This window comes from Poecilia reticulata, chromosome 4 (assembly GCF_904066995.2).
Source record: "Poecilia reticulata chromosome 4, P_reticulata-male-v2, whole genome shotgun sequence".
NCBI classification, from domain to species: Eukaryota; Metazoa; Chordata; class Actinopteri; order Cyprinodontiformes; family Poeciliidae; genus Poecilia; species Poecilia reticulata.
Genome location: NC_088833.1, coordinates 15,813,792 through 15,825,798, shown reverse-complemented (window position 1 = coordinate 15,825,798; position 12,007 = coordinate 15,813,792). Strand labels below are relative to the sequence as shown.

The 12,007-nt window shown below is 37.7% G+C and overlaps 1 protein-coding gene across 7 annotated transcripts in view; it reads left to right on the top strand.

The window, feature by feature from the left end:
- Positions 1 to 12,007, top strand: part of ttll7 (tubulin tyrosine ligase-like family, member 7) — an 87,911-nt gene that overhangs the window by 4,339 nt on the left and 71,565 nt on the right. For all 7 annotated transcript variants that reach the window (XM_008408047.3, XM_081606345.1, XM_081606346.1 and 4 more), the window contains exons 2-5: positions 3,252 to 3,640; positions 3,977 to 4,108; positions 6,939 to 7,060; positions 11,857 to 11,924. In XM_008408047.3, coding sequence (XP_008406269.1) covers positions 3,616 to 3,640; positions 3,977 to 4,108; positions 6,939 to 7,060; positions 11,857 to 11,924 — 347 coding nt within the window. In that variant the 5' untranslated portion in view covers positions 3,252 to 3,615. The remainder of the gene's footprint in view (positions 1 to 3,251; positions 3,641 to 3,976; positions 4,109 to 6,938; positions 7,061 to 11,856; positions 11,925 to 12,007) is intronic.

Sequence of the window (12,007 nt, the reverse complement as noted above, 5' to 3'; positions counted from 1 at the left end):
GTATTGCATTACTGGGTCTCTGACGCCGATAAAGCTTATGTGGGCAAAGGAAAAGAAAAGATGGATGATTTTGCAGTAATGTGGAGTCAGTGAGGTTGAAATTGTGATTTACTTCAATTTTTTTTTCATTTCTTTTTTCAACCACTAATAAGTACAAGCTGTATAATGAAATCCAACAAACAGAAAATGCATAACAAACATCCTTCAGCGTAGTTCACTAGTGTAGAAATGTTAATTAGGGCATGTTTTCATTATCTGGTTGATTCTGATTGTAGTTCAACAAATTCTGAACTACAATCACTTCTTTTTATTTTTTTTGTCTATTAAAGTGCCTGAACTTTCAGTACTTACTTTCAGTTATAAAAATATCGTATGTTTAAAACATAACCTAAAATTGGGTCTCTGTCTCCTTAATAAAGTCCTTCTCTTTCTGCCTTCATGATTGTGATATTGTGCTCCTCCATTATGCCATTTACAACCGTTCTAGGAGCGTTGAACTGAAAAGTATTTTGTATTATGAGCTCAGCAGACTTGCAGTTTTCCAGGTGTTTGCTAATTGCTCTTGCCGCTAGTCTGGAGGAGCGGAGTGGAGAGTTGCAGGGTAGGATTACTCTGTGAGGTGGAAGCTTGGCTGAAGCCTACAGCTTCAAGGAGAAAGTTTGTGGAAATAGGCGGCGCTTTGTGAGAGCAAGCGTTTAGGCGCTCCCGAATGGTTGCCATGGGAGATTAAAGGATTCCTCAGACTTGCTTGAAAGAATCAAAGCAATGTTCCAGGTATGTTTTTGATGAGGGACTAATATCATAACATGATTTAGAGCTCAATAAAGTTTTACACCCTTTTAAAGGTGAGAATATGAAACAACAAAGTTTTTGACTCTTTTTGTAATAATCAAAAATAACCATATCAAAATGCCATTTTCAGCTTTGTATAGAGACAGAGGTCTTATGTAGGCAGCGTTCCCTGCATCCTTCACAGAGAACTTTTACATTACAACACTGGGAGATGGGGGAGGAGGGGAGTGGGTAGATTGTCAGCAGTACAGCCAGCCTCTCTTTATCACACTGACTCTTTGTTGTTGCTCTCTCCCCCCCCTCTCTCCGCTGATCTCATTCTAGTCCGGATCAATGTCCTGTGCTTACCACAGGCAGACCAAGAGGCTGACAGTGAGGACTACTGAATGATCAAGCAATACAATTAGATTGTTTTCTCACTCTAATTTGTCTAGAGACTGTTGATAGAATCGATGCAGTTGCTTTGTAAGCTGTCTCGTGAGCACATCGTTTTAAGCTCACTGATCCTGTAGCGAGGAAAAGTGGATGTGCGGACTGTGAACATTGTTTGGTGGAAAACACACTATTTAGTGTACTCCCACCACTAGAGGCTACTGTTGATCTCTTTATGAAATTCAAAGAGACACAATAGGACATTGCATGTTATTTGTGAGTTAAGTTGTTTTATAGTCATTGTTGTATTTCATTTACCACTTCCATACACATTTCCAGACTATTTTTGCATTCTTTGTTCATGTTTAAAGTTAAATTGTCCTACAGCTTATATAGTATCTTACTCATTTGCCATTTGAGCGTCAAAGAGACATTTACCAATTTGTGTACAAGGGCAGGTAGTTATAATGATTAATGGAAAGTTTTTACCACACATGTTTTTGTGTGGTTGGCTTGTGACCCATGGAAAAAGAATTGGTCTCTTGGGACTACATGGCTTGTCGTTACTTGCATTGCTTGCCAATGTGTTGCATCCATATGAGATAAACAGAAATAATGACTTGGAAAAACGACTCTATAAATTTGCCACCATTACTTGTATAAGTATACTTAAAGTATTTTAGAGTACTGAAATAAAATGCGGTTGACTTATTACTTTTTTTCTTTATTAAGTCACATTGAAATGTCAGTTTCCAGGAATAAATGTAACTAGCTTGTAACTAAACTGACTGTGATAATGGATAGAAAGAGTCTGCAGTTTGCAGACTTTAATGGTAGTTTACGATATTAGGAAGTCAACGCAGAGGCCTTAACCATGCAATGACAATATATTACAATACAAAACTATTCATGCCTCTTACATTGTGTCTTATTATGAGAAAAAGCAGTGCTGATATATTTGCGTTATTGTTTTGGAATATTAAAAGACTTTATAAAACTATTTCTTGTTTTAAAAATTTACAATTATTCACTACTTGTAATGGAATTCTAGTAAAATGTATTGATATGTCTCAATACAAAGTAGTGTCCATTGTCATTGGTTGTCATTGGTTGTTCAATGACAAAGTGTAAAGAAATTAAAAAAATCTAGGGGCATGAATACTTGCAAACAAATGTGCATAGAAAAGCCCTAGTAACTTTTTTCGTTGCATAAAAACTAAAAGCATAACTTTAACCTTTTTGAAACTTTTTATTTAGAGCTGTATGCCACTTTGTTTGGAGTTTGTTAAATTGAAAAATTATTGAAAAGTAATGTTTGACCAGAGATTGTTTTTGCAGAAAACCTTTAAAGTGGTGTTTAAATGAGGTATTATGTATTATTTTCAAGCTTTGTACCATGTTATAATGTTATTTCCTCTTCAAAAACATATCCGGGTAGGTTTTTGATGTGTGTTGCTTTGATTCTGTCATGCATGTTGGAGAAATCCTGCAGAAGCAGCAATTAGGAAACACCTGGTGTTGTCGAAAATGAAGAAACAGAACATGATAGTAACAGAGCTAGTTCAACGTGGTGCAGTTCTAGAAAAACAACCCCCCAAAAACATGACCTGAAACTGAAACCCCCCCCCCCAAAAAAAAATTCTTGTCACTGAGTCCTTTTACTGCTCAAATCAGCAATACTGGTAATTCAGACATAGCAAGACAACAATATCAGATTTCATTCCAAAAAGGTTTTGAGGACAATCGCCGAGTTGGGCGGCTGACTGATGCCAATTTCCTTGAGGTAACATCTCAATAAGCCACTGTGAAGATACCATCTGTTTGATTCAAGTGACCTTGTAGCCACACGATTAAACCTAGCAGGCACTCGAAACAATGTGATGCTCAAAACAGCTTGCTTGAGTAGTCCATTAATATTTTCACCATGATTCCATGAAATCAGGATGATTCCAGCCGACACAGTACTGAATAATTGAATTTTCAGTATTGTTTTGTGGAATTTCTGAGCTTCGTGTTGCTGGTCTTTGATTGGTTAGATCACTCTAAACTTTGCACCTATAAACAATGTTTTTTCATCTCCTTCGCAGGCTCTCTGCCCCCTTGTCCTCCCCTTCCCTCCCTTTCCGCCCTGGCAGTTGTAAATAAGTCAAGCCGTGCAGACCCCTGAGGAATCCTACTCCCCTCTGTGCCCTTTCCCACCGCTGCTACCCATGCCGAATCCCCTTCCCACTCAGACTCTTCTGCTTATGCCGCTGAAGCAGGCCAAGGAGATTCTCAGATGATCCATCGGGCTGTTCTGAACCACATCGTCCACGCAGCCGGGGACGGACAAGAGTAACTACTGCGAGTGTGAGAGAGCCCTTGGAGGGGGTGCTGTGAGCACCTTGTGAGGTCCGCCCACCAAGACTGGCAAAAAGCTTGGTTTACCCCTTCTCTCTTTTAGCCCCTGAGATGCCCTCCCTTCCTATTGATGGAGGTGAGTAAGAGAGGGTCATTCCTCTCAGGACTGACAGGGTCAGTGTATTAGTTGCTCACGCTGAATTTGTGCATGCAGTGTGACATACTTAAGTCTACCTCCACACACACATCCACACTAACGCACACACACACTGAAACTGTAATAATTTAAGGATTATGATGTATGGAACTACACCACGCAAGATGAATAATCCACTTACATTCTTCCCCCATAAACAAAACTCTCTAAATCCCCTGCAGGAACAAGAAAAATACATTAGAGTTCTGCTTCCCTCTCTGTTGTGGAGCACAAGCTGTGCTTGTATCTAGTTATGCTGTGTGTTATCTCCTCCAGAGGATCAAGGAGCGTCCCCCATGAATGTCCGATCTGTGGGTCCCTACCGGAGCAGTGGGAAGAGGAAGGCACACAGCAAAAAGAAGAAGAGCAGAATAACCGCCAATGTCTCTGGCACCAAATACGAAATAGGTATTCTACCTCAAAAGAAGTTCAGACTTGGTGTCATAATGACTACACAAGTATGGGAAATTAAAAAAAAGAAACATGCCAGTGGGGAATCTAACTACAGGTGCATCTCAATAAATTAGAATATTAGTGAAATGTTAATTTATTTCAGTGATTCAATTCAAAACTTGAAGCTCATATTATATCAATGATATGATTAGCATTGAGTGTACACTTTTTTCTACCACAGTTTTCTTCCTTCCACTCAACTTTCCAATTGTTATACTTTGTTATAGCACTTGTTAAACAGCCGTCTTTGTCAGCTATGCTCTTTTGTGGAGATTTGCTTAAAGAATTTATCATCTGCAAGCTCTAATGTTCCAATGAAATTCATTAGTAAATTAACTTTTTGATTGTATTTTATCAAAAGTAAAATATAATTATTTTACATAAATACATAAAAAGAGGATTTGCTGCTCTTCATAGCTTATAGGCATGAAAATTGATTAGATTAATCAGTTCTAACAGCATTATCAAAACTGTTTCCATCACTTCTTTTCAGTACATTGGTTCAGAAAACAGGTGAGAAGCAAAATTTACCTAAATAGACAAGTGAAAAGTCCTATGAACAAAGTCTCCCTTGAAAATTCTGCTATGTTTTTGTTTGTTTTGTAGAGTAATTTTCTGTTTACTGCAACTACACTGAACTAAATTTTTATTGAGTTTGAGGTTTGTTTTTCCTCATAAGAAAATCTAATGAGTAAGGAAGTTTAAGCCCGGTTTCTTCCCGTGGCTTAGTGAGTTCTGCAAAAACACCACAAATCTGACTCTAATGTTTCCTTAACAATAAAATCTGCCGAGGTGGATATATTTTTGAGAGAGCTTGCTTTTCTTTGTCTCAAATTACACCCAAATAGTTACAGTTGAGCTAAACAGCTCACACGGAGACAGTTCAGCCATATATGCTTTACATAAATCTTCTGTGGGGCAATTTAGCTTGGCGGTGAGTTGTTGTTCTTTTCAGTTTGAGATTAGCAAAAAGAGCATGGTAAGCACTCCTCTGAAGTTCAATATATTGTGTGGCAGCAGAGTTCTCAGGGGTGAACTACAACCGATGAAAGTAAGGAGTCAGCAGCAGCGAGTAGAAGTCTGAGGCAGTCGGCATCCTGTCGGTAGACGGGAGTCCAGCTGTGAGTCAGTCATCTAGCTGTGACGGGACCCTCACAGTGGCCATTCTGAGGGTAGTTCAGGCCTATTTTGAGGGAAAATTAACACCACAGGCCAGACGGATCGCTTGTTTTTGCTGTTTTTTTTGCCCCTCTTTTACCTTTTTTGAGAACCGATAATATCCCAGGTAAAGTTTTATGATGTGAGAAAATAGGATTTGGAATCTGCTTTGGGCCCATTCAGCAGGGAAATGCATGCTGAAGCACTTAAAACGGCTGTTTTGTGAGAATTGCAAGAAAAGGATCAATTATTGCCCTGCCATACTAGAGGACCATGCTGCTAACCGTAAGCATATGTCTGCTTTGATGTAAATCCTCTCTGTTCCAGTTAGCAAAACACTGTTAGTCTCTGCTGACATTAACAGATGGATGAAGTCACATTGGAAACATTTATTTCCCCATTCAAGTGCCATCACGCAACATTAGGCAAGCCTTCTCCAGGTTTCTAGACGCTTTCAAGAAATTAATTAATACTTTGTTTTGTTAGGGCATATGAATTTTTCATTAAGTGCTGAATAATGAATACTTGTTGGATTAATGTCCAAGTGGGTTGCCACCTATCTCTCATGCTATAGGGTTTCCGGTGGGATTTGAATGCATTACAGTCAATTAATTTATCTTTTTCAGGAGAGGCATTACGATTAGCTGCTGTGCTACCATTTCATGAATAGTAAATATTGCTGTGAGCTTTTTGATCTATAACCTCCCAGATTCATCTCTTTACGAATGCACAGCAACATTTAGGCCTAGCAAAATGTTTGAGTGAAATATTGATCTGTGATGCTTGGTTAGGTTTAGGATTTATGGGTCAGAGGGAGAGCATATTCTATTATTATTTTTTTTTTACATCTATAACTTTGAGCTGCCTCGCTCTTTAGAACATGGCTAGTCAGTTTTTAAGAGGTATTTCTAAAGATATGATGACTTGCAGGGTTACGTATATATAGTGTCCATAACCTTGTAAGTTTTTTTAATCCTTTTTACCATTTTGTCAATTATCTTCAAACTGTAATACAATTTTTTTTCGGATTTTGAAGTATAGACCAATAAAAAGTACTGCAAAATAGTGTAGGGAAAGCGATGCATGGTTAAAGTGTAGTGTGCCTTTGTAGTCTAACCCAGCTGTAATTGGTACCTTTTATTACTTTCTTCAAGGAATGGCTTTCTCCTTGGCTTAAATATGTACAATTCATAGCTGTAGCCTTCACAATTAAATTTTTTTTCTTGACCAATTCTCCCACCTGAGTGGCGCATTTCTGCATTTGCTCCAGAATTACCACCTCTTGACAGCTAAAATAATTTAGGCCTCTACTAACTTTATTTACAATTAGATTAAATTTCATTTTCATATCCATCAATTTCTGAAAGGAAATTGTTGCAGTAGATCTTACTGAATGGTTTTAGAGTAAAGAGTTTTGTGTTGTTCTTCCTTTTAGCAAATATGCACTTCTTTGTGTGATCTATTTTGTTGCAATAACCTGACAAAATTTGAAAAAGTTGAAGAGATATAAATGCTCTTGCAAGGCACTCAACATGTTTATTGAGGAGATTCTAACTTCTTTGTGGTATTTTTATTTTTTTATTTTTTTAGAATAGATACTAATGTGTTTTTTTTTATTTTTATGCAGTACGTATAGTCACCAGGGAGATGGACTTCATCAAAGCACGGGATGATGATGAGACTGCCAACCTCATCTGGAATGACTCAGCGGTGCAGCATGAGAAAATTGTTGAGCTCAGGAACTATCAGGTAGACACAACTGGCCAGTTTTTAAAAGTTGAAAATAATGTTTGAAAAGATCATTTGTTTTCTTTTAATATACTTAGATGAGGCCCAGTGCATATATGGATTAAGAAAATATTTGTAATGCGGTGTCCAAGAACAGAACGCTGATTCACTGTCATTAAATGTTTACAGTGTTGGAATGAAATGTTTTAGATACACTTTTTTATAGAGGTTGTGTGTTTATCTGGCAGAAGAATGAGTAAAAGGGTAGTTCCCAAAGAGAGAAAAATAAATATGTTTCCTAAAAGTTAGATTTAGGAACAGAATGGACGTAAGCAATGGAACAAACACATTATTTTTTTAAATGAAATATAATTTTATTCTAAAAAAATACTAAAGATTGTTTCAGATAACAAACTTTCAAACCATTCTAAAAAAACAGTTACATTTGTTTATTTTTATAGTAAATAGCTGAGAAAAAAACCCTTCAATTTGATAACTTGCAGCCCTGGTGGTTGTGTTGATGGAATTTTTGTTTGCCAATTGTTGTCTGTCAGACAGTTTTATAAAATCTTTATTTATTTCGAAATTACATTTAAAACTAACAAACTTGATATGACATATTAAACATAATAGCTAATTTCTAGTCCCAATCTTCTCGACACATCCCGTGGACTGCAGGCGGCTTCGGAAATAAGTCTGTTCATCTCGGGGCAATTTGAATTAAATGTTCTAAGTGTTGTAACAGTGCTGCATCACTTTCTTAATGGCTGTTAATCAGTGAGAACGCAGCAGAAAACGTTGCACCGTGTGTCTGTGTTCAGATGTGGGCTGCAGGGTGCTCAGACCTCATTAACTAACAGCAGTCCCAAACACTTGCAACTGTCATAATGTCTGTCTGTTTCAATCAGGCTTTCTCATCACTTGTACCACATCAATGACAATGTTTCAAACTCTGCTGCAAATTAGGCTTATTGGCAAAATATACAAACCAGCTGGTGTTTGCAATAAATGAATAAAACCACAGCAATTTAAATACCTGATCAGAACTAGTCTTTCAAAATTTAGCACAAAATGTTACTTTAATTACAACTGCTGCCCCAAAATTATGCAACACCTTCGTTACAAGGACTTTTAGATTTACTGCAAACCTGATGCATTCACCGAAAGTATCTTGGCCTTCTCCTCGTAGGCAAACATTTCATTTTGATAAATATTCTTGGGTTTGTATGCTGGCACCACCTTTTTTAAATCCCATTAAGGATTTACAGGCAACTATAATGGCTACTCTAGTATTTCAAAGGACTTGAAACCAAGTCTTTGTGGAGTTTGAGATATCCTTTGAACCATTGTCCTGTTTGTAGTGCCAGGGCTTAACCTTACTCCCAGATGGTATGACATTTTCTCCCAGGATTTCCTGATATTTGATTGAAACCACATTGCCCTCCACACAATGCAGTTTTCCATTGCTAGAGAAGGAATAGTAGCCCCTGAGCATTACTGAGCCACCACCATGCCTTACTGTAGGCAGGGTGTTCTTTTTTCTTTTTTTCTTTCACAAGTGTTACCTTTTATCCTCCCTCCTGATGCGCAGGTGTACAAACATCCAGTTTTGGTCCATTTATCTACAGAACAGAATCCCAAATTTTTTGGCTTCTTTATGTATTTCCAGGTGTATTGCACCAGGTGTGCTTGAAACCACACCCAATTCTTTTTAGGAAGTTGAATAATTTTGAGACCGCAATAGTTATAAAGTATGAATTTTTTTGTGGAATTAAGATAATTTTAGTCATATTTAACCAGTCAAACCGTTCTTGTGTAACTTGCTCAATGCTAGCACATGAAAAACAAGAATAATGGTTCTTCATCCAACTACACACCGTACTGCACATGTGACTGTCTTAATAGTTTAAACCACATAAGTTGCTTCCTGAAATTTTAAGTTAGGTTTTAAGATCTTTAGTGTAGACACATGGAAAGATGATCTCATTCCTTCCATTCAAAAATAATTTTCTGGGGCAGTGAAGGTTTTGGGCATCATTAGCTGAGTTCTCTTGGTTTTTTTCTGACTTTGACACAGAATTTTATAACATAATCAGATGCCCATATCACCGGAAGCCGATAAAAGTCTGGACGGATCGTAGTTTGCAGAATGAGAAACGTTCTGCAAACTTTTCTCATTCTGCAGTAAATGCAGAACCATTTACTACGGTTTGACAAAACAGCTATTGTCAAACCGTAGTAAATGGTTCACATGCTATCTTGTAAAACTTCTAACTGCAGGCACTTTGCTTTAGATGGTTATTTATGGGTATTTATTAGTGTTTGGTCTGTGACTTAGTGCTGTAGCTATTCCATGTAAAATGTGGGTTGGAGAACAGATTGAGGTAAGCAGAGAAACTAAATTGTGCAAATACAATGCGTAAAACCCCCAAAATCTTGGAGAGGTTCAAGCAAAATGTGTTTTATTGATTTTAAACATCAGTTTCTCTGGCCCTCTTATGCTAACCACATTTCACTTCACAGCACATGTTTCAAGTGGATCAAATATGTCAGCAGACCTTGGACCTGTCACTGCAGTCTAACACAAACAGTCTTGTATATAAAACCACTGCCAGTGCAATTAGATTTTCTGAAATGTCATTAAACTATGTGATGTTTGTTTTAAATTCATGGGAAAAAAGGTTTAATCAACAATCAAGTAAGTTGGACGAAATGGCAAAATACCATATTGTTTTTGGTGAGGTAATTTATAATACCTTTCTAAATTATTCAAACCCCCTGAACTTTGTCACATTTTCTAACATTGCAGCCAAAAACCTTTCTTGTATTTTACTTTGATTTTAAGTAATAGATCAAAGGAAAGTACTCTATAAAATGGAAGGAGAATGATACACAATTCTAAAATAGATGTATGTCTGGACTTCTGGCCAGTCTAACAACTTTTAGCTTTTGAAGTATGTGCAGGGTTTCAATCCTGTTATACGGTGAACCTTCTCCCCAGGCTCAAGTATTTTGTAGGCCTTTACCAGGTTTTGTTTAAGTATTTCCCGACATTTAGATTAATCCATCTCCCCATTAATTCACAAAACATCTGCATTTATACTGAGATTACATTGCACATAGGTAGACTTTTCATGCTACTTAGGTGAAAAGCAACTGGTTACAGTGGATTTTATTCTGAGGTACTTAATTGAAAAGGACTCAACACATAAGTACACCCAGATTTTATTTGTAAAACAATTTAGAAACTATTTCAGTTTACAGTTGCACTGATCCAGACCGCAATGCTTTGTACCAGTCAATCACATAAAGTCCGAATGAAATTCACAAAAAAAAAATTTGTTTAAAGTTGTATGTACTTGCAAGATACTATATAATGTGACAAAGAGGTGAAGCTCTGCCTTATGAAGATGATTTTATCACAATGAATATAAAAAGAGTGGTAAATGGACGACATATTCAACAAACCATAGAGATTCATTAAGAAAAGCTTTAGCAAAACATAAAATATATCATATATATTTATCTACGAGGTGGAAGGTCCTAGATGCTACTCCTAAGGCACAGTGTAGCAAGAGTAGGAAATAGCCAGTATGAAAAAAAATCAAGGAGATAGTGAGAGGCTACAGCAGAGGCCATGCAGAGACGGAAAGATTGACAGGTAGACTGACAGCCTGTGCACAACAGGGGCTGCCTGGGCAGCTTTCAGATGTCACTAGTGATGTTGATAAGACGGGCCTTAACAACAACGGTTGCTCTCGGTTTTCTTGCTGGTCTGAGAGTGATTTTACCTCTGTCTGACCCATGCATGTTGCTCAGTGAACTTGGCTGCCCTCCCGTAGTAGTGAGCATTAGCTATCTGTCTTTCCGAGCACTTATTTGATTAGACTGGCCACTAATGATCGATTAAATCACAAGCTAGTCAGGAAGAGGATGCCTTGTTAAAATAGGGGCACCAAGAGTTCAGGAAAGAAGATGGAATATTGTGAATGCTATTGATGCTTAGTGAGTTGCAATGTTGCTAATGTTTCACATTGAACAGATGCTTTGCCTTTTTTTCCCCCCGTCTGCGTCTTCATGGAACTGTGGCTTTCATGAGATAAAATCTCAAAAGAAAAGTAAAATTCCCCTAACAATCGGTTTTGATTTACGCTTACACGCCATGTAGTCTTGCAGCACTGGCATAATTGTGCAGTCTCTTCCGAATCCCTAATTATGTCTGTCTCATTTGGATAATAATCACGCATTCCTTATACACTTTGTATTCTCATTTTTTTGTCTTTTTTTTTTTACCTCTTCTCTCCCCCATTGTAAAATTGTCCTCTTTTTCCGTTTTGGTGATGTACTTTGAGAGTTTGCTGTCAAATTTTCAGTTCATACGAGCCTAATTACCACCCCTGTTCAGGCTCATTTGGTCAAAGAATACAGAAAACTGAGTTTTTTTTTTTTTTTCTTTACATCCACCCCCCTTTCGGCACATTCAAAGCAATTCATTCAACTGTCACCGCAGGAGCTTGCGATGCAGAACCAATTACCTTGGCCCCTCTGAGTTGAGATTGATCGTTTTTTTTTTCTCGCCTCTTCCCTCCCCAACCTTTAAAGTATTAAAAAAAAACATGGTAAACTAAATAAGGGTTGGGAAAGGTCTTAGCGTCACCTTTTTGTTTTGAGTCTGTAATTGGGCATAAATGTCAGAACATTGTAAGCTCACTTCAGGTTGCTGCCTTTAATGTGCTCATTTTTATGAAGGGGTGGGGGTGGAATTGAGTGGCTTAATGGCCCTAACAACATTATTATGTCTGCCTGTCCCTCTGCAGAGAATTAACCATTTCCCTGGCATGGGAGAAATCTGCCGGAAAGACTGCCTCGCAAGAAACATGTCCAAGTGAGTTTTTTTTTTGTGTCCCTCTTTAATACGCGCATGTGATTGCTTTGGATCAGTTACAGAGAAGCGACGCAAGCATTCAA